The following is a 25,716-nucleotide window of genomic DNA, read 5'->3' as shown; positions in this document are numbered from 1 at the left end:
CTTTCCTTTTTATGAGCTTTTATCATTCTTGCACTGTCTTATGTTGGTGGGACAAGTTTTTTAATTGTTGTCAAAACAAAAATGATTAATACTAGTTAGAAAGTTAGCTGTTAATAACGAAAAGAAAACAATTTCAATGCTGAACTTTGTAATCACTGAATTGCGGATGGGGGTATTTTGAAAATTTTCAAATAATACAGGATTTAGAGACTTTATTTGATATCAGTCACTAATTTAAAATTATTTTAAAAAGATTTTTTTTCACCTCATAATTGTCTTAAAAAACTCTCTCTCTCTCTTTTAAGAGAAGCTAAGCGACACACATCCTTAGTAACACCATTAACGTAACCAGAATTTTCGCTTGGTATTTTTTTTTTTTTTTTTGTAAAACGCTCCACTTTTTTGTTTGTGAATTTTCACAAAGCTTTTGAAAATTCAAGCATAGATTGCTATGGCACATTCTGTTTCACCATAATTAGTTTTGCAACTGATTTCGTTATCTGATGAATAATTAATAGTTTATTTACAAGCAGATGCTTTTTTGGCACACCTGGTTCTTAATTATTATGCTTTTGGTATATTCCCGTAGTCCGAAAATTTTACTTTGATAGATACATTAATTATTCATGCATAAGTAGCGTGTTATAATAAGTTGCGATTTTGAAGCATTTTTGTATTTAAATGGAATGCTTTATCTTTAGGTTTCTTTTAATTCTGAATAGGTACTCGTATATTTCCGTGCGTTTTTATTTGTAATCTGGAAAGTTTCAGGTGTATTTTATAGTATTTTAGTAGCATTCTTTCGATTACTAGTGTTGCCAAAAGTTAGCTTCTGGGAGGGGGTGGGAAGAATTTCAAATACAGAAAGCATTTCAAAGAGCTTAAGAATGTTATTAGAGTGGACAAAATTATATATTACTGTGAACACAGGTGAGCGCCTTGCGTGGCTGGCAGCATAAAAGGTTTTGTTACATTTCTTGAAAATTATTTGGGAAGAAAAGTTTTTAAATAAAATTGTATTATCCATCAAGAAATTCTTAGTGCCAAGCACTTGTCTCCTGTTGCTGACCCTGTAGTACGCTGTCTTAACAAAAGAAACTAGCTCGTATTTTGTTAGAGTTCTTAATCCGGGAACTTTTCCTGTATTGCTAAATTCCTCCACTGCTCATACTTGCATAGAACAAAAATGTTATTTGAGTAAGAGTTACTCAATCAGCTCATATATACCCCCCCCCCCCGGGCCCGATGGGTTTTTTTTTTCTTAATGTATGTTTAAAACATTGAAAGTGGCACGCAGAACATCTTTTCTCCAGAAAGTGGCAAACTTCCCAAGAAGGTTTACCACCTTTGTTATCTAGATATTTAAAAACTCTCCCTTTGTGCTTCACAGCATTGCAAGTCATTCATTGAAACATCACATAGAAAATTACGTTACAGGAACAGAAATTTCAACAACTTCAAAACTAGCTTCAAAATAGTAACTTTAGACATATTGAAGATGCAATAAACTGTGCACAATATTGCCAGTTTTTTTATTTAGTTATTTATTTTTGGTAAAATAAAGAGTTGAAAGCTTATTTCATGACCTTGTCAAGAGGCATTGGCAAGAGCAAATTAACAGGCATTGTCCAAGTTTACCTTAAATAACTGTGCTCTTTTTTCTTTTTTTTTTGTTAGAATTAAAACAAAAAAAGTTATAAAGATCCCGTACGATGAATTATCCAACTTTAACTTCTGCTATAGCACGATGAAATGACTCTTTTTTTTTTTTTTTTTTTTGAAAAACTTTTGAGAGAAATATGAGGAAGACAAGTAAAGATTTCAGGAAAACTACTATTTATAACTTCTTCTTTTTATATAAATAATTAGTTTTGATTTTCCACACTTTTGAAGGAAAGATTGATACTTTACTTCCTTTTGCAAAAGGTTATTACTGATATCAAGCACACAACTGATGATGTTCATAATTGACGTTGAAATTATTTGATGTACATAGTATTTGAAAGGGAATTTGTTGACTTTTAGACACGTAACGTATTAAAAAGTAACTAGTAAGTAGTTTTTAAGCTTAAGCATTGTCAAACACAATTTGCAAGTTGCACCCCCTTTGTAAGATTACCAAACTCTTTTGTAGCTATAGTCGAATTCGCTTATAATGAACGCGAATGGTATGCAATATTTGCTCGTTATATTCGAGTAATCGTAAAAAGAGGGTTCGTGAAAAAAATCATAAAAACTCATATATTATATTATTTATTTTATTTGATTTTTATTTCATTACAGTTTAGAAGTTAACGAATTTGCTTTAAGCTGTCTTTTGATTAAACATTTTATAAAATACGTTTATTATTGAATTTTTATTAAGTATTACATATTTTGATAAGAAACCCAATTATTTTATTTCCATTGCCCTGTTAATGTAAAAAATAATAATAATAATAATAATAATAAATATTTTTTCTTTTTTAATTGAGAGCAGAAAACTATGCTTCTTGGAAGTTATGCTTCTAAGAATTACTAAAATTATAGAACGGAAAGAGATATTTTACAGGTAAGATGTTAAAAATATAATTTAAAAGAAGCTTAAAACTAATCGAAATATTCATTCTTAAACAGAAAATGTTTTATTCAACTGACGTGAATGTCCTTGGTTACGAATCCTTTTTTTATATTCAAAACTTAAAATTCCAATGGAAAAAGTTCGACTTAGAGAGAGAAAAAATCTTCCTAAGTAGCAAAACAATAAATATGCATAAGAATCCTCATTTTCTGTTCCTTTGTTATTGTCGAAAAGTGGGTTGAATCGAAAACATATTTCGATCGATAACGATGTCAAATGTAATACAATTTTCTCACTGCTTTCTATTAAAATATATTAGCAACATTCTGCTCACTTTAAACGCTCACTTTTTTTTTCTGATCAGCTCAGGCTAGTTCTCAAAATTAGCTTTTGATTTATTTTGTACAAGAAATTTTGATGCTTAAATCGGCTCAAGCATAAGGGATTAAAAACATACAAGCCCAGCAACTATAGAAGAGCAACGTTATTAAATTCACTCAGCGATTTTCAGATGTTTCGAGTACGAACCTCATTTTACGTACAAAATGATATACTTCTATAAAGTAATTTCCATATAAAAACTATATGCACAAGAAAACCTGTACGCTTCAAGTGATTTCTTTATTCTCAACATTACTGGTGTTTAATCTGTATTTGCGTGAAGTAAAAAGTACTTCTGTCCAAAAATGTTAGAACGTAAAATTAAATGATTTTCAGATTTTTTGATGTAAGGATTCCATGCAATACTGAAACACGTGTTCAACTTACTGCTTCTTTGTGAATTTAATAACGTTTCTTATCTATTCAATGCTTTTGTTGTTTTTGACCCTCCTAATATGTATGTGCATCAATATATTTGCACATAATTAATCCGAAACTAATTGAAGAAACGAAAGAGTTTTATGTTTAATGACCTGAACTAATCACGTGAGAAATGAGCACAAAACTTCTTGATATTTTTTAGTCCACTCTAAAAAACACGCAATTGAAATACTACTGGGAACTCTCTAGGAAAGTGGACGTTCATAGAGTTTACAAGTAACAATACAGCACGGTTAACTGACTGACATTTTTGAAACGAAACCATATGCATTTGGTCACATTCCAAGCAAAATATTCATTATTTTCAAAATCTTTTCACCTGTTTTTTTTTTCTAAGTTAAAATTAATGATGTAATTGAATTCCCAAAATATTCTTTTCGTGGTTTTTGAAAAATAGTTAAAAACATGGTAACTGACTGATATTAATATAACCGGCATGTCAGTCAGTTACTATGTTTTAATTATTTTTTTAAATGAAAAAGTTGTTTTGGAAATTTAACTACGTCTTTAAATTTAGCTTAAAAAGAAGCTAATTTAAAGAAGAAGCTTTAAAGCTTTGTTTTGCTTCAAAAATGTCAGTCAGTTACCCATGGCTGCTTCTTTTTAAGTAACCCTGACAATGTTACTAAAGAGATGTAATGTTACCAAAAATGTTTATGGAATCCCAGTTTTTTCGAGACATTCTAGTAGTTACTGCAATTTTTTTAGTGTAAAACAAAATGAGAAAAACTGTATTGCATTTGTTACAAATTTTAGTTTCTACACTGTAAAAAAAAGTTCATTAACTATTCAAAAATCCTAGGAAACTGGGATTCCGCTAAATTTTCTTGAAACCGATACCGCTTACTAGAAAGTTTTGGAATCAGAGTTTCCTAGAGACTAGAAGACAGTTTTTTTTTGTAGTAAATTTATCTAAATCGGATAACTTAATAGGAATTTTAAAATGACACAACTGTAACAAAACTCAAAAGGTGCGGATGGGTTTATACTTGAACATTATAAATCTTTCACTCAACTTCTAAATGCATAATTTATTACTTTGTTTCAACATTGTTGTTTATCTTAAAACTAGAAAATCGCCCGTCAAGGTATGACGGGTGAAAATTGCTTTTACATTTGAACGAAGTCATTGCAGGTTTGATGATATTTTGATAGTTGAAAACCCTAACTCCAGTGGATTAACCCTAAACTCCAGTAGATATCGTTCATTGTTGGACCATTTTCACGTTTCTTCATTCTCCAAAAATGACCAGCCCTGTCAAAATAAAGCATTTCCCTGCATGTCAATTATCAAATCATCATGCCGTGGCGCGAGTTTTATAGTTGATGACGTCAGCATTACTCGATCATTTGCTATTATATATATGAGGATATTACGTAATTAATTGATTCCTAGTGTAGAAAATACTACATAAATGTAGTATTTTCTACTATAAATAAAAATACATTTTAATAGTTTAAAAGAAAAATAGTATACTCAAATATCGAGAGTGATCGACTTCGAGACATTGACATGAACGCAATAGAAAGAATGGGACAAAATGAAATGGGACATATCAGCATTTATAACGAAGTAAAATATGAAAAATTATTTCCAGCTTGTCCAGTAGATGTAGTAATTTTAAAGTCTTGCTGCTACATTTACTGGACAAGCTAGAAATAATTTTTCACATTTTATTTCGCCATAAATGCAACGCTGTTCCAACTCTCCTCGACATTAAATAAAAAATATAAAAAACCAAATCAGAAAGTTTAAAATTTCTCTTCTTAATTATTTCAACCAATTACTGTGTTGCAGTTTCTCCAAATTAGGAAGTTAGTCGCTGCCTCAAAAATAAAAACTTTATATCGGTGAAACAATTCTTGATCAACTCTAACTTGAAGTAATTTTTAATTATAGTTTTTTGCTGAATCTTATGAAATTCTTGACAATTCATTAGTTTATTTTGATAAAGATTTCAGTTGTTTAAGAAGTTTATTCAGAAGAAAATACTTTTTTTCCCCATAATTTTACTGAGAGAAGATTGGTAGTTTTCTATATTGTTTCATGCTAACTTTCCCATGTAATCCTCTCTATAGTATTACATTTTGTAAAGTAAGGGAATGCGGGGCAAAGTAAAATGGTGAAATAGTTACACTGTTGTCAGCGCAATCTATTTATTATTATTTTAATTATGAAGTTACACACGTCGTCTATGCCAGTCAGGAAACAGTTAACTCTGACTACCAAAGCATATGATAATACAAGGAATTTTCAAGAATTGATACTCGTATTGTAATGCTTTGTTACATGTAAAAAATTATTTTTGTTGTTGTAAAATGACAAAGTTCTTGTTATTAATTTTTTAAATATTGATAGAGATCTACTAATACTTGGGGGGGGGGGGGGGGAGCAACATTTATTTATTTAATATGAAGCTTATTTCTATTTTAAATATTTTGTACCAATTAATTAATGGATAAAGCAAAGAAAAATATTTTAAATCGTTTACTCTTTCAATCATTTACTATCATTTACGCATTTACTTAGTAATTCATTCCTTTACATCTCCCCGTTTAATATAGTTATCTTAATTACTCAGTCGTTCCTTTATTTATTAATTCACTATTTTATTCACTCATTTATTTTATTCTCATATATTAATTTACTCATTTATATATTTAGTATTTGTTTGTTGTTTTTATTGATTCATTTATTCAAAAGTTCTTTTATTTACCCATTCATTTCATCAAAAATATATTTTATTAATCGAATAGGAAATAGTTCATTAGAAAAACAGTTTTTTTTTTTCATTTTGCCTCATAAAAAATAATAATAAAATCCCCCCCCCCTTTTTTTGAAAGTACAAATTCACTGCCAAAAATGAAAATTAATGCGTCAATGCAAGTTTTATCACAAAATACATAAAAATGCATTATTCTTTCTTTGTGCACTGTAATGTTCAGAGCAAGTTTCTGTTTCGTTCATTTTGGAAAAGGTAAGTTATCTTAACTATTTCACTTTGCCCTTTGTCACACATTCCCCCAAATCTCAAAATTGAGGTTTAGTTCGAGACCACTGCTGCGTCTCATTATCGTATATCCGTGATGTGTATTTACAAGAACACCGCTTTATCGGCAAACCCTTCATTGTTTCTCTTTTTATTGCAGACCGTGGAGACTATTTCGGCCTGCAAGAGGAGCGGGAGTGTGTGAATTGCGGGGCCATCTCAACCCCACTCTGGCGACGCGACGGCACGGGACACTATCTGTGCAACGCCTGCGGACTCTACAGCAAGATGAACGGCATGAACAGACCCCTCATGCGACCGCAAAAGCGACTCGTCGGCCCGCTAGTGGTCAGTACTTTGCTTTTCCATGTCCCTCAGTGACTTGAATTTATTTTTAAAGTAGAAAACTTTGATTGCTTCAGCTATTTTTGCATTTGCCCATATAAAAGTAACAGGAAAAATAAAAAGTTAAATATCATTTTTTAAAAATAATTGTTATAAAAGCAGCAAAAATATAGCAATATATATGGGTCATTCTTGCGAAAATAGCATAAACCATGTATGACACTTCAATTTCATTTTTTAAATCCATTTTGATGACTACCACGAATTAAACATTTAAAAAAAAATATTCTACATTTAATTTTGTATAATCAAGTATCACTGGCGGAAACATAAGTAATCTATAAAGCATTAAAAAATATTTCATTTTGGAAAGGGAAGGAGTAGGTATCCCAGCTTCAAATCATTAGGAGTGAAAATGGTTTTAAGATCACGCTGAAATGCAACATTATAAAAACATCCGTCAAATTATATCTTGCATATAAAAATAATTTTAAAAAAAAAGTTTTAAAATGCAACTTGAAAAAAGAAAAGAAAAAAAATTAAGAAGTTGCTTCATGTTTATCTTCTAACATATAATGACCGTTCATTCGGCAACTTTAAAATATTACAATTCTATCGCAAATAGGATTTTAATCGGAGTTACACGAGTAGATAATAGGGATATTAATGCTTCTTTACTGATTTCTAGAGGTTTTTTGTTTAATTGAAAATGTATAAAAATGTTGCCGCTAAATTTTCAAAAATGCGTTACTTCTCATTTTCATCTTGGTAATTTTAATTAATAAGATTTGCATCCCCGGCATGTAGAGTTGATTAACATATGGTATCATTTGTTTATCCACTTAACCTTTTCACAGAAAAGGAGAACTAGTATTTTCGATCACATTTTCTTGCTTACTAGTAATAGCCTCGCGCTTTATATCGTTAAACAAAACTTTCAAATGAATGCTCTATTTTTGTTTAACTCATTTTGTTACATTAGTAAGATTTTCAGTTAGTCGTATATATGATTTGGGTGATCTTTTAAGTATATTGTACGCAATGTTGAGTGCTTTGAGGGAGAAGATTAACATCTAACCACTATAAATAGGTATGCATAAAGCAAAACTTTCATGTGCTTGGATAACGTTTTTTATAGTTTGAAAAACCCTAATAATTTGGAAAGAATAGGTTTCTTTTTATGTAGACAATGTCCGAAAAATGTTTGCAAGTTGTATTTTCATTTAGCTTGGTTTTAAAAATATCGCTCACCTGTGCAATGTTTTGAGCGTTACTATTTTGCATCTACACTTTACAGTTGCATAGGCAATGTTTGTTTCAGATATTGTTTTATGTTCGCAAAAAGACTCGTTATACATTACATAGATACAGTAACCCCTCGTTATATCGCGCTTTTCGGGGGACAAAGAAAAAGAGCGATAAATCCGAAAGCACGATATAACGGAGGGCATTAAAAATAGTTATGTCTTATACACAAGTAAATTGGCATTCGTTCTTTTTGACATTAGTTTCTAATGGTTTCGATGTGGGTACTATCACACCTATTGAAATTTAAACAAGATTGAAATTTAAGTAAATTTTCACCGTCAGAAAATTAAAATCATCAAATGGCGAATGAAGACGATCCTTCTTGAGCTACCTTCTGTAGGTTTTCTAATCCGTTTTGCTTGCTGTAGAATGGATGTGAAAAGTATAAAAGAAACCAGATTGTTTCCAGGAAACTATTTCGCCCGTCCAGATCATTATTCCCTTCTTTGATGCAAATCCTGGTTTGTGCAACCAAGTACAAAACTTTTCTGTACTAAAAGAAGGGCGTATGTTCTCTTTTACATGGCCTACTATATGACACTTGCTTGATGTCTCTCACTCCTTGTAAAGGCAATGTATCAATACAAAAGAAGATGTCAAGTAGTTTACGGACCATCTTAAACTAAAATGTACTGTGCGGGTATGTACATTTCGATGACAGGAATTGCTGCTGCTTTTCGAGCGAATTCAGAAGAATTGCTTCCTTTTGTTCATTGACAAAACAGAGAAGAAAGAGACCTTCTCTGTGCAATACCATATGTTTTCAGAAATGGTTTCAAACTTAAAGCAAAGTTTTTTTTTCTTATTTTAGGCTTTAATATTTCGGGAGACAGAAGAAAAGAGCGATGTATCCGAATGAGCGATATAACGAGGCGCGATATAACGAGGGGCTACTGTACTACATACGATTGCATTTTGTATGGAAACATTTTTATTACTTCCATGACAAGTATTCCAAGACAAATTCGATTTGCTCCAACTTTTGTTTTTTCTTTGAGGTAAAATAAAATAAAGCTAAGGTGTATTTTCATTGAAAGAAATTAAAAAAAAAAAAAAAGTGAAAAGAATGATAGTTCGCGTACAATTTAATTTTGTAAGAGAATCACTAAAAGGACATTTTTGTAACTTTGTGTTAGATTTAAAAACACATTCCTGTATGAATGCAAGTGAAATGTTTGGCTGGTTTATTAAATTGTTTCTCAAAAGGTTTTTGGCATCGTCAATTTCACAAGAACTTATCAGTTTACTAGAACTTAGATATAATTTCAAAAAGAGATTTTAAAAAAGAGGAAGAAAAAACGTAACAGCTCTTGCGGTTATGATTTCCGAATTTTTATTTAGAGCATTTCTTGGGGATGATATTACTGCCCGATGTGAGTGTGTGTGCGTGTGTGTGTGTGTGTGTGATTCAGTTGTTATCTAGACAAAGTTATAAATAAATGTTAGTTTTACAACTAGTTTTCAAAACTCTTCACCACTGGGTGGTAAATTGTCTTTCACAGCTTTTCGCCCTGCCTCTTTCTCTTTCTCTGTTGCTCCAATCTATTAAGATGATTGGTTCCTTTTTTTTTTGGGAGGGGGGGGGGGGAATTCCTTATAATGGGACATATTTTAAATCTTAAAGTCTAGTTTTCCGAAATAATAATAACATTTCTCACTCAAGTTTTTTTTCTCGCTTTTTCACTCAAAGTTGCATAGAAAAGAAGCTAGTTTGACAATTATTACAGGTTTTAGTGCGATACACTGTTAAATTCTTCAATTCGTTTGCTTATTTATAGTGAGAATCCTTTTTAAAATTTAAAAGTAAAACATTTTTATTTTCTGTCGTTATTTTTTTAGTCCACCTCCTCCCCCCCCCCCTTCCCCTTTTCATTCAGTGTACCATATTTTGTAATTTCAATTTGATTTCTCTCAGTAAAGATGTTTCGGTTTTATTTGAACTATGTATTCCTAACCATAAACTTAAATTAAACTAGCATTAACTAACAAAAGTTTTCCGTTGCCCTTAGTTTCGTTTTTTTTTTTAATTAGTTTTAGTGTTACAAGAAATCTTCAAATCTTTCGTCTTTCAAAAATTTTAGCATCATCAAATCTCGTTGTGTTACAATTTGGTTTTAACTTTGTATATTTGCAAGCGACAGTTAAATGTTGATCCTTAAAGTTGTTTGATTTTATCAGATACTTTCAAAACAGTATATAAGTATCAGTTAATAATTAAAAAAAAATCTAGTATATGATTTTTCGTAGTTCTTAATTTCTATGATATAAAAGAAAAACTCTGCACAATCATTAATTTTATTTTTACCAATAGAAACTGTCGTTTTACAATATTTTGATTTTATAAAACTACTTACTTCTCATAGCAAACCGTTTCAGTTCTACAGAAAAGAGCAGTTCTTTAATAATTCTTACAATCAAAGGCACCTAATACAACGGAGCACTTAACACCAGGAAAAATTGAGGAGGGGGGAATTCATGGGGAAATTTACTGAACATAAGAAAAACCTTTCCCCATTCAATAATAATATTATTTTCACTACTTCTATGCCTTAGCCACTGTGTGTGACCACGGCGCAGCGTGGCGGGCGGAAACAGTTTGGTTTTGGCTGACGTAAGATCTCGAACAAAGCACCTCTTTCCCTTGTGTAAATTTGTGATCCGAAACATTTTTTGTTCAATTTTGATTAATTCAAAAATTAACATCAGCTCTTACGGGGAACTTTGACGCACACATAAATCCTGAACTAAGAGGCAGATTTGCTTCTAACAAACTGAATCGATTATTTTAGAAAGAAGTAAGGGTCATTCCACGCTAAATCAACGAGCCTCCGAAGTTGACCCATCCGTCATTACTGCAAAACTTACAAGTTTGAGACTACCCATATGTATATACCAGCGGTACCCGCACAGCTTTGCCCGTAGTAGAAAATTAAAATGTCATTTGGTTCGCCTGTATATTTGCAAATAATGGATGATGAATTTCTCGCCAATGTGTTATGTTCATTTGCTCGCCCATGGTCGCATATGGTGGGTTGCTCCTCCATGTTATAGTAATATGCTATTCCACGTTATGGTAATTTGTTCGTCTACGTTATGATAATTTACACGGTAAAATGTTCTTAAAAGTGGAATAGAGAAAGAACAAAATCGAATTTTCGAAAAATCGCTTCGAGGTGCCCACCCTTATGCTACGAACTAATTTTGTGCCAAATTTCATGAAAATCTGTCGAACGGTCTAGGCAGGCGCTATGCGCGTACCAGATAAAGATCAAGAGATCCAGACGCACAGACTTTCAGCTTTATTATTAGTAAAAATAAAGATTAAGTCATATATATATATATATATATATATATATATATATATATATATATATATATATATATATATATATATATATATATATATATATATATATATATATATATATATATATATATATATATATATATATATGTATATATATATATATATATATATATATATATATATATTATGTATTTAAATTTATTAATGCGTAAAATTAGGCCTACAGTGAGAAATTCAAACCTCTTTAATTTAAAAAATTACCAATACCAAAAACTATTGTTAACCAAAGTTATAGTTTTTGCTTTTTTATTCTGGTGAACGGGAAGAAAGAAAATAATTGAAACCAAAGTACTACAGATTATACACTCAAACGTAGGTAAAGGATTGATCGATTGATTCAAACACTCGAAGCGCTCTACTTTTCATGCAAAAAAAGGGGTGCAAACGATTTTACTTTTAGTTGAAGGTTTATTGAAATGCTTTAGGTATATAGAGGAGGGTAGAACTGAGAGAAATGAAACGTCGTCGTCGGGAGAGACAGCTGCATTTATGCTGAAATAAAATACGACAAATTATTTCTGGCTTGTCCAAAAGATGTAGCAGCTTGAAAATCTTGTATGATTCTAATCTGCTACAGCTACTGGACCAGTTAGAAATGACTTTTCATATTTTATTTTGGCACAAACGCAGCTGTCTCATTTTTCCAAACTGTCCTCTGTGTGTATGTATTTTTTTTTTTTTTTAAATAATTATTTCGCAACGGTTAAACGTAAGACATTTTCTCATTGAATAATTTACAATCAGTTGCCTTCGTAGACTAACAAATCGGTCTTTGCATTGTTAATTATTTCTTTCATCCCCCCCCCCCCTTTATTCAGATCCGAAATTTTATGTTGCGATAAACTTTTGCTGGCATTCAATTCTATAATGTGTTTCTACTGTGCATGAATGTTTAAATTCCGTGAAAAAAGTGCTTGAATTTTTAAAATGTTCATATTTCTATTTAAAAATCCATCAATATTTGGAATATACTGAAATATAACGTCTGAGTGTTTGACGGAATAAGTTTGATAGTTTTCCCTTTTTACATAAATTAAGCATGTTCCGCTTTCAGATATTTTTTTTTTTTTTTTTTTGTAAAAGGGAAATACATTTTATATTCAATTGAGTAAATTAGAAAACCAATTTTGGTGTCGGAAAAGTTGGCTAATTTTGAGCCAACTACAAATTTATTCATTGAAAACTGAAAAGCATTTCTGCGTAGACGTAGATTCAACTTTGACGATAGTATGTGATTTGATGGATAGAATCAAAGTGAAATTAATTCAAAACACTTTAACCATTAAAAAAAAAAGAAAAACTGCAGACGATTTTTTTTAATTAAAAAAAAAAACACTGATCTGTAAAACAAAGTGTAACTTAACCTGGACGGTTCGTTTTCGCCTCCTACAACCGTCTAAACATTTCGAAAAAAAACTTCGATCTAAGTAAAAATTCACAAGCTTTTATCGTTATTGATGCTATATTTTAGATGCAAAAGCACTCTAGCATGCATTCACAGATTAAAACATTTATGAAGAATAAAAAGATGTGCTTTCAATACCAATGTTTCCCAAAATTCCTTCACAGTTGAAATAGAAAGTTTCGAATGAGTTGAATTGAACAATAAATGTATCTTAAATGATGTGAAATCTTTGACTTTGGAAATTGCAAACTTTGTTTTGCATTCAACTATTTCAGCGACCGTATGTTGCATATGATTTCACTGTAAATAAGTTGCAGATAAAGATAGTATTAAGTTTCATTTTGCCATTGCTGTCTGTGGGTGAAGCGAGGAGAAATGTGGTTCTTCCGTGAGACAGTACACTAATATAAACGTTATGTACACGTTAGATAAAAAATAAATTACATTTTTACGAGAAAATTTTGAATATATGGTGGTGCATTTGTCAAGTATTGCAAAAAAAAAAGTTCTTACTTTATTTGATTATTGTTTTATTTATTCAGATCTGAAATTTTTCTGGGTGGAATTTTTTGTTGTAATTCATTTGTATGATTAGTTTCTGCTTTTTCATACGCTTACATAATGGTATAAAAGGGCTTGAGTTTAAAATATGTGTTGAAAAAAAAAACTTGATTAACTGAAATTTACTTTAATGTGGTACCTACCATTTGAGAGAATGAATATGAAATAGGGGGACCCGGGGTAAAATGGGTAGCCGGGGTAAAATGGGTATAGTGGCAATTTTCTTAATTTTATTCTACTGGACAACATTTTTTGAAAATAAAAAAATATGATGAAAATGTTTACATATCAGGCAACTTTTTGACTTGAGGAAAAAAAATCTTGCAACTCATTTACTAGGCTTAGCAACAGTTTTAATTTTCAGAACAGAAAACAATGCTTTTATAGTGAGTGATAAACTGCTTTCTAAAAAAATTTACAGGAAGATTTTTAGAAGTTTTTTATTTGGATTTGATAGAAAAAGAAATTTTCTAACAGAAAACTCAAAAAATAAGTAAATTTTAATATTTACAAAAACTTTATAGCACTTTTAGTTGTACGGGGTAAAATGGGTATAGTCAACATTTTTGAGTTAAAGACATTGAATGCATGAAGATTAAAAAACTTAAATTATCTTTGCAAGACAAATGTTAGATATTATTCATCTTATAAACTAAAAGTATGTTTTTAAAAAGTTTTTTAAATAATTGCTCTATTTATTTGTTTTATTTTAATTACTATGACTTACGCCAATTAGTACTTAAAGGTATTACATTTTTCGATTATTATCGATATAGTTCATGATTACTGTACGTTAGTAATTTACTGTAAGTTTATTATGTATATGGTTCATTGCTACATATTAGAAAACATAGTATTGATAGCTAATACGCTGTCTTTTTAATTTCCTTTTAAAACTACCAAACTCCCATGCTCAGAACATAGTCTAAGTACAACCTCACACACAATCACAACAGAATCCTTATGTCTCATAGCAAAGTTGTACTGAATAACAAAATCCTCCTGCTATACCTCTTGGTTCAAAGCCATTCTTTAGCACTGGTAAGGAAATGAAAAATTTACAAAAAAAAAAAAAAAGTAATAGTCCAAACAAAGGTGGGAGAAGTTTTAATTACAGAGCAGGTGGCTGCAAGATTGTACACAAACAGGCAAGAGACAAACAAAAGCAGAAAAAATAAATAAATACACATAAATTAAATAAATTAAAAAAAAGACATTAACAATAATTGATAAAATAACTAATGAAGTAGGAGTGAAAATTAGTGGTTCTCCTAGTTGTTCATCCCAGCAATTGGCGACAGGGCCGTTGTTAAATTTGTGGAATTCAAAGGTTTAATCACTGAAATCTCAGCTGAAGGTGAATATACTGAGAAGTTTGCTACAAAATCATCTGCCAAATTATCCTATGTGCTTGCTCCCCAAGAGAGAAGACATTGATGCTGTGCAGGCATTACAAAGTTGTAAAAATACTACCTTAGCCAAACCACAAGTCTTTGCCAATGCGCTTTTTGTTCATAAATCTGGATCTGTAAACATTTTTTGTGGTTGTTTTGGATTAAAGTTTTTATCCTCCAATGCAATTATACTCAATTTAAAAAAAAATTCTCCATTAGTTAGTGTAGTTCAACTTTAAACAGCATATACCCATTTTACCCTGGTGTATACCTATTTTTACCCCGAAGCACGGGGTAAAATGGGTATACACAGGGGTAAAATAGGTATACCCCTTTACACTAAATTTAAAGTAAAAAGTTAACACAAACAATGTCCAAATTAGACCTAAGATACACAATGTATAGAATATTGAACAAAAACACAATTATATATCATGATATTTCTGCTATGGGTCACTGAAATCAAAAATGCTGTTTTTTATACCCATTTTACCCAGGGTGACCCTATATTTTATACTACCTTAATTGTTTTCTTTTCACGTTTAGAAACATATTTTGCTTTCAAAAATTATTTTAACCATTAAAAATGAATGTGTTAAATAATTCGGAGCCCGAGACAATCGAGAGAGGGGGGGGGGGGGGGGGGGGGGGGTTGACGTCAGAAAATCAATGTTTTCATGGGAAAGCAAGCTCGGTTACCTCTCGCGCGTTTTCTTTATCTTTATTTAAATCAAGTTTTAATAAAGCAGTGTTAGAAAATAGTGTTTAAGATGCGGGAAAGATTTAATGTTTTAAAGAAGTATGTGGCACTAGTGTTAGTCTTCAAAAGATAAGTCTTCAAGAAGAATGATCTTGAAACGAAGTTTAATAATTATGGTAATATGAAAACAATTTTGCCAATTGCGGAAATTCTGACATCCTTAATAGACATAAAATCCATTTTTGTTCTTGGCATAGTAATCATCTCTGCATTAGTTTTGATATTTTTTGTCTTAGCTTTTAAAAAAACATGGCTTCCCAAACGCTTGTGTCATATTTTCTTCTTCTGTAGATTTTTAGTTTCAAAACTTAGACTGATAATTTTTACTATTTCAAAGCCTTTTTTTTTTTTTTTTTTCGAAATTTTGACCATAACATTTTATTCAGTTATCAATATCTTCGGCGAAAGTTTGTAGATACCATATTTTAATCGCGTTTAAGTTCTATCTTTCATAATTCCTCAAAAAATCATCTTGTAAATAAAAACACAATAATACTATACATATAAACTTAGAATAAAGCTCTAGATAAGCGGTCTGCAACCTAAATTGATTGAAGATCTACTTTCCAAGTTTAATGTGAGCACAAGATCGACTTGTGTGAGGGGGGGGGGGCATGATGCAAACACTTGAGACTAAAACGAATGTTTTGCATACAGGATTAAGTTGAGACTATGCTGAGTTCAAATTGTCGGTCAACTCTTATAAAAAAATATTTTGATACTTATTAAGCAGTTGTTTTAAATTGCAAAAATAATGTTTTGTTAACCAATATCAGAATATTTTCAGAAACAAGCATAATATTTGCTTTAAAATTAATAAAATTGTGACTAAAAAAGTTCGAATGACTATAAAATGTCTGGAAATTTTTCAAATAACTTTTGATTTAGACGTCAAACAGAATTTTCCCCCCCGTAAATTAATGTTTAATAATTCTAGTCAGAGAAAAAGCAGGACTCAAAATATTGCCGTGGTCGAATCATAATAAGCTCGAGATCGACCGGTCGATCACGATCGACGGGTACCTACCACTGCTTTAGATTTTACTGCCTAAAGGTTTGGTGAGAGTCTGTACTTTAAACCAATTGACTGTAATATTAATGGTAATTCTTGTTTAAGTTACACTTTTGAAACGTTGCTAATAACTTTTTGCATTCACCGAGATAATCTTTTAAAAGAAAATGCATCCATACATTTTTTAATCTGAGCATATTGTTATAACTTTTTCATTGAAAGTTCGGATCAATTTCGACTTCTAAATTCGTGGATACTTCTATATTAGAATTTTTCTTTTATACGAATCTCCATTATGTTTTCAATCTAGTCGTACATTTTTACAACATTTCATACGGTTAATTTTGCATTATGAACATATTCATGTATTTTCTTTCTTTATTTTTTTTTAAAAAAGAAATGTAATATGATAAGCACAGCTAAAATCTATCTTGATGAATTTGCTCCAGCCTAGTCATTAACAGAACGCCTTTCTTTCCGTTATCACTTTAAAGATAAAAAGAAGGCATTCTTAAATCTTTAATATACATCATGAATCATTCAGGGTTTGACCAAAAAGGTTAGAAATAAAGTTATAACTCAATTGTTTCGGCCAACTGAGCTGTCTGCGGATGAAAAGCGCTGACTGGCTCTTTCTTTTGTGTATTCTACCCTCACATCATTCTATTTAACTTTTGCTGGTCGATTGATTGAGGCGTGCAACCACCATGAATCTCATAAATTAGATGTCACAGCAGACGACTGGTGGGTGTGTCACGTGATGCGCCGCAACCGGTTTGACTGGCAACTGGGTGCCTTGGTTTGATGGCCAAACATTAAAAAAATACACAATAACAAAAAAAGTGCCTATATTTTTTAGTTATGCTTTTTTATTTTCGCACCGAGAGACTTGTGCGTGTTATAATGATGTTGTTCATGAAAAGACGACTGGGAATTTTCGATGGCAGTGTATTTGTCGGCAATAAATCTTCGGGGAATGACTTGAAGTCTTCCCACTCGCAGAGACACGTGTAAAATGACCGTAAAAAAAGTGAAAGAAATCAATGCACTTTTACGATTCTTTTATTCGCTGCGACGGTTGGAAATCCATTAAAATAAAAATTACCCTTTATCATAGGAAATGAATCATTTCCAATGGCCAAGTAAACAATGACATGAAATTTGGCTATTTGTTTGAACTAATAGTTGCTAATTTTTCACAACTTTCGTGGTTGAGCATTACTTTGTTGTTGATTCGTCTTTATAATTAGCAAGGCGCGATTAACCTCTGAAAATAGGGGAAGCTTAGTCTCATTTCAGAACCTTTTGAGTGGGTAGTTTTTTTTTTTTTCCAAATTTTACACACATTGGAACAAAATTTATTCCAATATAATTTCAAAAAGGTGCTCTGTAGAATTCAAATTCAATTTTATTCCTCTAGCCCTTCATATAATTTTATACATTATTTATGGTTGCATTGCAATTCTATTAGTCTCGCAGTGCAACCTTTAGTTAGTCTTCCCATAACTAATTAAATGCTACAAAAGAAAAAAACAAACCCTAAGCTGAGATAAATTCCGCACTTAAAAATACCTTGTGTGTACTACATTTTATAAAATTTGTCATCATGTGTCTTCACCTTTTAAAGTTCTCTCAAACACTTTTTGATTGGACCAGAATTAAGCTTGCATTCTTTTTAAAAATATAATTGAAAAGGGGAAAATGATTTTTTAATCCCAGTTTTTCAGTCAATTTTGGGTTGGGGATCCTTGAAAGCTCTGAGGGGAAGCTCGTTTTCCAAACCTTTTCAGTAGTCAGTCCCTGATAACTGGCAGCAATCTTTCTCTTCATTCAAAATCACCCTTAGGAAATGAATTATTTCCAGTCATCGGAGTAAACACTGAACCGGAGTTTGGCTGTTTGCTTCAACTTCTTTATTTAAAGCAATTTTCCCTCATTTTTCAAAACAATCATCGCGCCCCTTTAATGAACAGTATTTCGTCGTTGACCTGTCTTTATAACTGACATCTCTTTATTGAATAGCTGAACTTCGTTGTCCTACTTACAGGAGCTAATAGTCGCTTTTGAAAATTTTTAGACGCTGAACTTCATAACGTTGATCCCTTTACATAAATAATAATAATAATAATAATAATAATTTGAATTCTGAAATTTTTAATTCAAATTATGTTTTTTGCAATCACGAGTTGCGACAGGACCCTACTCATTGGGTCTTGTTGGTTACTATTCTACTCGCTTGTTTCTAAAAACAGCTATGTCCCTCCAAGCCTGCCCATCCTCTTGGGCGGTTACGTCTGTATAGTTGTGAATGTGTAGGCTTGTATATGTGCGTAGACCTGTGTGTATGCACATTGGCGTGTGTGTATGTGTGTAAAGGCGCATGTGTGTATGTGTATGGGCGTGCGTGTGTGTAGGACATAGACGCCACCGATCAAGAGAAGCGGCTACCGAAGGACAGTGTTTAGGACCGGAGGAGCTGCGCCTGCAGAGGTCGGTGGGGTGGAAAAAGGAACCACAACGCCAAGGACGGTCAAGTGAAAACAATTAGCAATCGTGATTGCTCAAAAATAAAAAACTATTTTATTAAGAGAAAACATTTTAAAAAATACTTAAATTAATTGCTGTGTTAGGGAACAATTTTTCATTACATTTCTATGAAGGTTGAGGCTGAACCATCATTTTTCGGAAACAAATTACTGTTAGTATCGTGAGAGGAGAAAAAAAAAACAATATTTTACCTGAACTCTAGCAAATCCATAAGTATTTAACTTATCGGATAGAATTTTTTTATGAGTGCATTGGTATAGTAGTTATAATACCATTAATATAATGAGAATCAATCAGGTGACTACAAATTCTTTAATAATGTCCTTGCGATAACTAAAACGGACAATATTTAATTTCAAATCTTGACAATAATGTATTTTTTTTTCCAGACTGCTAATCGTCGGGCTGGACAGATTTGTACGAATTGTGGCACCACGACAACCACCCTGTGGCGGCGCAATAATCACGGAGAACCCGTCTGTAATGCTTGTGGTCTTTATTACAAATTGCATGGGGTAAGTACCCGTTATTTATTCAAATTTTCTCTCCAAATAAAGTTTGCTCTTAAAATAGGACAGACATTTTGTCCTTGAGCACAAAAAAAATTTTTTTACAAATAAATTCAAATTGAACAGGTCTTTCATAATTGTCTTTGAGCTTTGTTAAGTTGCAATTGCTTTTACACATGACATGAATGATTTCAAATTTGACCACTTGCCTCACTGTTTATGTATACAAGTGCGCATTGTAGAGAATATCAAACAGTCAAGATGTATTCTTAGAAAACTTCGAAAAATCACGTTCTTTTTCTTTCTTTCTTTTTTTTTTTGAGAAAACTTGTTGGAGGAGAACGTCATCAGACGGAATTTCTAAATTGCTCTTCGATTTGTGAACATACAGACGGAAAACGTCCATCGGTCTATCTCATCAAACACAGAAAATTAATTGCTCCAACCTGCTCAACTAATGATCTCTTCTAAGACAGGAAATTCCATTCTTATCTTAGAAATGTTCGAATTCTGCATGTTTATGAGTAAATCTCTAACCGAACAAAGTGCAGTTATCGTTTAACGAATACAAGTCATTGATACAGTTATCTGATAACCAATAGTGTATATTCTTCATCGGGACAGTGTTGTAGTTGCTGATGCGTTGCGCAAACTATAAGTTGAGTTTCAGGTCATAACATCCTGTCTTCATTCATCAGTTGAGTGGAAGAGTTAAAAAATAGAAATAAAAACGATAAACGAGAAGCTGTTTTCTTACTCTTTGTCTTCCGATTTAGTACTATTGAGTATTTGATGATTGTTGGTTGTTTGTGCGTGAGAAAACTCATTTCTGTTTTAAGCTCATTGATTGCTGAATACTTGATAGATTTCTGGTTTGATATTTGCGCAAAAATTTTCTTGAAAAAATGAGTTTTCGTGGTTCATCGAAAAGAAAAGATCTTCAAATTAAAAATGCTTTAATTGCTAGAAATATAATGATTATTTTCATGAAGTTTTGTACTTGAGCCTTAATTTTCATGATCAAACTTAAACATATTCTGCTACTCAGAATGCCAAAGTGTTTAAGAAATGCATTTTTTTTTTTTTTTTTAACTTGCAGGTGCACCGTATTTTGAAATTTAGCAAAGAGCTCTTGCAGTTAGTACAGCTTAAATATGCTTTTATACGTCTTTTACCAAAGTTACACTTTTGAACGATTATATTTATTATTAAAAAAAAAACATCCTTGTCATTATTTATATTAAGACCCCCCCCCCCCCCCACGCCCCTCCTTTTACAGCATAGCAGACCATGATGTAATTTTACTGAAGTCGAACAACATGGAAAGCATGTGCTTATGAATCTTTCGTTTTTCTGTTTTATTAGGTTAACAGACCCCCAGCAATGAAAAAAGAAGGAATTCAGAAGCGGAAAAGAAAGCCAAAAAACGCAGCTCAAGCAGATTCAAAAAGAAAAAGTTTAACATCAACACCAGGTACAAATCTTAAATAAATCTCAATCGTCACTCTTATGTGTTACGTAAAATACTAACTATATACAAGAGCTAACCAGTTTCAAATACATTAGTCGACTGCGAACCTAGCGCATTGTAAGAAAGATTTACAATGCGCAGAGAAGTAAATAAATTATATTCGGGGTTAAGGTGGAAGTCATAGCAGTTATAGGTCTCTAGTACTCACTACTATCAAACTGTGCGCAGGCAGCGCCTGAACAGATCGCTTTTGAGATAAAAAAACAAACAAAAAGTGTCGAATTTTCGAGGAAAAGTAACAAAACAGCATGAGAAAGAGAGAGAGAGAGAGAGTTTTTCTGGAAATATATTTGGTCAAAAGTAACAATTAGTTTATTATAAAATTTTCGCCTTGTGATCGGGAATTATGAAAGATGACCGATGTAAGTTCGTATTTAGAGTTTGTCTTAGGAAAATGTCATTTGTTTAGTCTTTCGAATACAGACGAAAATGTTTCTGTCGATGAGTCGTGGGCGTTTATGTCTTTATTTCTGAATTTCTACGAGAAGTCGTTCTTCTCCTGTGCGCGTACATGACAGGATACTACTTGGACTGAAAAAGTTATGGGGGCTGCCGGCGGGAGGGGAGGGGGTAGAATACAGCAGAACAGCTGCTGTCTGACCAAACTGTTTATGATGCTGTCATAAAGCTGAGGGTTTTTTTCTTTCACCCGAATGTTAGGATTTTTGAAGGTGGAAACTCGGAATAAGTTTATACGATTTGAAGAACTTGAGTGAGATGGCACTTCGTCGCCGATTTTTCTTCTTACAATCAAGCTATATTTAAAATTAAAAAACAGATTGAATCTTGTCCGATACGTTCAACTAAACCTCAACGTGGAAATTCACTCTTTCAGTTTTCCAATAAATTCAACAACCTAAAAAAAACTCACTCGAAATTATTTTTGTAAAAAGACATATTTTTATTTTTTTGTTGTCTTTACTTTAAATGTTATTCAATTGTTTTTAGGTACAAAAAGTCCTGGAGATCTCAGTTCCACCAGTGCGACAAATTACGCAATAACCACCACTTCAAGCAACTACTCAACAAGCCACAGCGTAACCACTACAGCTAGTTCACCAACTAACTGTGACACATCTGCCCTCCACAGGCAACCCCAACAGCACAACAGTAGTGGCCACCATCACCATTCTCAGCAGCATCCAGTCACTGAAGAAGCTGGAAGGCACACTCTCCAACACAACAGCTACAACAATCACCACAGTATTGCCGACCACACCAATGTAGGGCAGCAACATCATCAGTCGTCTGCTCTGCATGCGCTTCAGGGATTGAATTCCTTTTACCATCATCAACATCATGGGACAACGTCCGTTATTGCTTCTACGACATCCTCCAACACCACGTCTGGGTCATCCAGGATGCAGACATCGCCTTTTGGAATCATCAAACACGAACCTTAAAACTTTGTTAACTAAACCTTTATATTACTCGAGATCTATTTCCTATGTTTCACAGATTTAACTGTTAGATATTCGTTGGTAGAATATCTTCTCTGATCGGTTGATTCCTTGCGGAACTGCCCTGGAAATGCTAAGATTCGTTTTTGAAAGTGAGTGAAAGTGAGACACCACAACGAGGGACACATAAAAGAATTAACAGAATGTAATTCTGTTTGAAGAACTTCACCCGCCGGATAGAAAAAGGGTTTCTAAACGGTTATTCCTTGCAATGCGATGTGATTCATTAAAAAAAAAATGCTTTCCTTCAAATATTATTTTCAAGTTCCTCTTCTTGCAAAGAAGAAATTAGAAAATATTACGTTCAGCGGACGTGCTCTGTTTTTCTATTGTATCAAAGTGAATGAATGATTCATCAATTTTTGTTGCTATCATTTTACAATTTTAAACGGATAGTATGTGTTTGTTTATGTTGAACTAGTTCTATCCTAGACATATTTTCCCATTCTGTTAGAATAATAATTAAAAAAATAATATCTAAAATATTTTTATGAAATGATATGGAACGAGTGCTAACTTCGATTACTGGAACTTTTGCAGTAATACTAAATCATTGTGCGTCATTAATTGAACATCTTTCAATTATATAATACCAGTCAGTGTAAAACTATTCAGTAATTGTTACACATTACTAAAATTGCCCTCCTCCCTTTTTTTCTTTTTCAAATTTTAATGTTTAATTTTTTAAACAAATGTTATTTCTATTGTTAAATTAATTTTTGAATTAGAACTTAAAATGTTTGTCTTTTTTTTTCTTTATAAACTGATTTTTAAAAAAATTATAAATTTTGTAAATTTTTATTAAGTTATTTATTTATTTTTTTCAAGAATTTTGCAAAGACCATACTATTGTTGTGCATCATATCCTTAATGAATAAGCTTAAGTGGGTAGACAAACCTATGTAACTAAAAAAATTTAATTAATTTAGCTATTGATATCAATTGCAAAAATGTGTGAGTTAAATGAAGTTAACGCCTCATTTCATATTGTAATGTCCATGAAGGATCAGGGATAAAACTTGAAATGGTGTTATCAGAAAGGCTGACTTAAGTTACTCTATTTCCTAAACTTATGAAGTAAAATATTTATGACATTTGAAATTAAAATAATACTTGCATGTACATAGTTTCTAAACTGGTTAGAGAAGAGAATTTTCAATTTGGAGGATATGTTATATGAGGTCTGAAAATGAATTTCCCGTGCCATATTTATTGCTCAAATTCTCTAATTTTTTCATTATAAGCAACACATATTATACAGCTTTTTAATACATCAATTATTCTTGCCCTTTCTCTGGCAGGCATTGAGTTTTGAACACTCTAAAATGCTTTCAATTTTTAAGCTATAGGAAAATTCAAAAATTACATGTGATTCTTTGATAAAAAAAAATACAGGTTTATCTCCCCTAGCAAATTGTGTTGAAACGACGTCATGAAATTCTTTTAACTTTTTTCAAAGAATATATCCGAATAACGTCACTAAGAAAAGGAAATTGCTAAAACAGTTACTAACTTAAGTTGATCATTTGATTAAACTATTGGTGTCATTGGTTATTCAGATATAGTTTCAGGCGTAAAGGATAATATAATAGTGAGATGATTGAAAAACCCCTCAGTATGAGAACGAAACAAATAATAATAACAATTAAAAAAAAACATTACAAATTAGTCAAATAAAAATTAAACAAAGATGAAAACAAATAAATAAATACAATTTTATTGTTACGTTTACGGGAATGGAAGCCTCAAATGACTCATCTACGACTTGAACATAGAAAAAAAAACAATAGCTTCAAAAATAGACAATACTTCGGTGAACAAATTACCAAGGATATATATATATATATATATATATATATATATATATATATATATATATATATATATATATATATATTCAATCCTTGGTAATGTGGAACTATTACGCATACGTGTGGTTTATTACGTACATTTTACTGTCGAAACTCGAGATGAAAATGAATATAATTGAGATTCGAACAATCAAAAGAATAATAACTGCTCCTGATAAAATTGGCAACAACTTCTTTAATCATCATTAACGATTTTTTACTAAATAGTGCAATAAACTGAAATGACGTTGTGGGATGTTTTTCATTTTCTTTTTCGTAGTTTTTATTTCAATTGCTATTATTATCAAAAAAATTAATAAGTGTGACTAATATTGGAAAAAAGTAAAAATACTATTTCGTTAAGAATTTTTTTTAAATACTACATACACATATTTATGTATATGTATGTATACGTAAACCTGGAGATGAACTGTATTACCATTTGCTATAATTAAATTTCTAGGTCTTCATGATCATTTTTTTTTCCACATCCCATCCATTCATATTCCATACTATCCTTTGTATAAAGATCATGGGGAGACACGTGCATGGATCTTGTCCTTATTTTCCGTGTAATTTTTGTACATAAATGCGTATATTATGTGTATGATAAATGTAGAGCACAGTTTGTGAGTACTTCGTTTTGTGCAATGTATCATATTAGCTAAACTATTGTCTTGTTAAATATTCTATGTAAATGAGCTCAGGGCTCAGATTTGTTTTAATTTTAATAAAAAAAATTCTTGAACAGTATTTTAAGTTTTAGTGTGAACATTATTTTGAAACACATTAATCTTTGAGAAGATTAACGAACATTAGTTGAAAGCTCCTCAAACCCAAATGATGATAGAACTATGCAAAATTCATTCAAAAATGGCATGTTTGTGATTTTGGGGTCTATTTTGCACCATTTAGCATTGTGCACTGTTAAAAATTCAGTGAAATATTTCGGGTCACTTCACAGAAAAATAAAGGGTTCCTAAAGTGGGTTCCGTGGCACCCTGGTGTGGCGCAGATAAAGACGAGAGCTGCCGCGAAATGTCCGTGGTATCAATGCGTATAATGTAACAGAGATAAGCTATAGGTTACCATGAGAAAATGCGAATTCTATAAAGGGTGCCACGAATCGAAAAAGTTTGGAAATCTACGGGCTAGCATATTTTGGAAATTCTTATCAAAACTGGAAAACAGATAGCACAAGTTTCAAAGATTAATCTTAATCATAAAAACTAGGCATTGCTTAGGACATCATTAAGTTGTCTGAAGTCGTATTTGTGTATTTAAGCTCCGATCTT

At 31.7% G+C, this 25,716-nt stretch overlaps 1 protein-coding gene across 1 annotated transcript in view; it reads left to right on the top strand.

The window, feature by feature from the left end:
- Positions 1-22,514, top strand: part of LOC129217716 (GATA zinc finger domain-containing protein 7-like) — a 56,636-nt gene extending 34,122 nt beyond the window's left edge. The window contains exons 3-6 of the mRNA XM_054852055.1: positions 6,533-6,720; positions 19,461-19,586; positions 20,946-21,054; positions 22,060-22,514. Of these exons, the coding sequence (XP_054708030.1) occupies positions 6,533-6,720; positions 19,461-19,586; positions 20,946-21,054; positions 22,060-22,514 (878 nt within the window). The remainder of the gene's footprint in view (positions 1-6,532; positions 6,721-19,460; positions 19,587-20,945; positions 21,055-22,059) is intronic.
- Positions 22,515-25,716: the final 3,202 nt, after the last annotated feature.

The sequence above is a fragment of the Uloborus diversus genome, chromosome 1, assembly GCF_026930045.1.
Source record: "Uloborus diversus isolate 005 chromosome 1, Udiv.v.3.1, whole genome shotgun sequence".
Lineage (NCBI taxonomy): Eukaryota > Metazoa > Arthropoda > Arachnida > Araneae > Uloboridae > Uloborus > Uloborus diversus.
The sequence above is the reverse complement of the archived record's forward strand: the minus strand, read 5'-3'. Positions and strand labels throughout refer to the sequence as shown.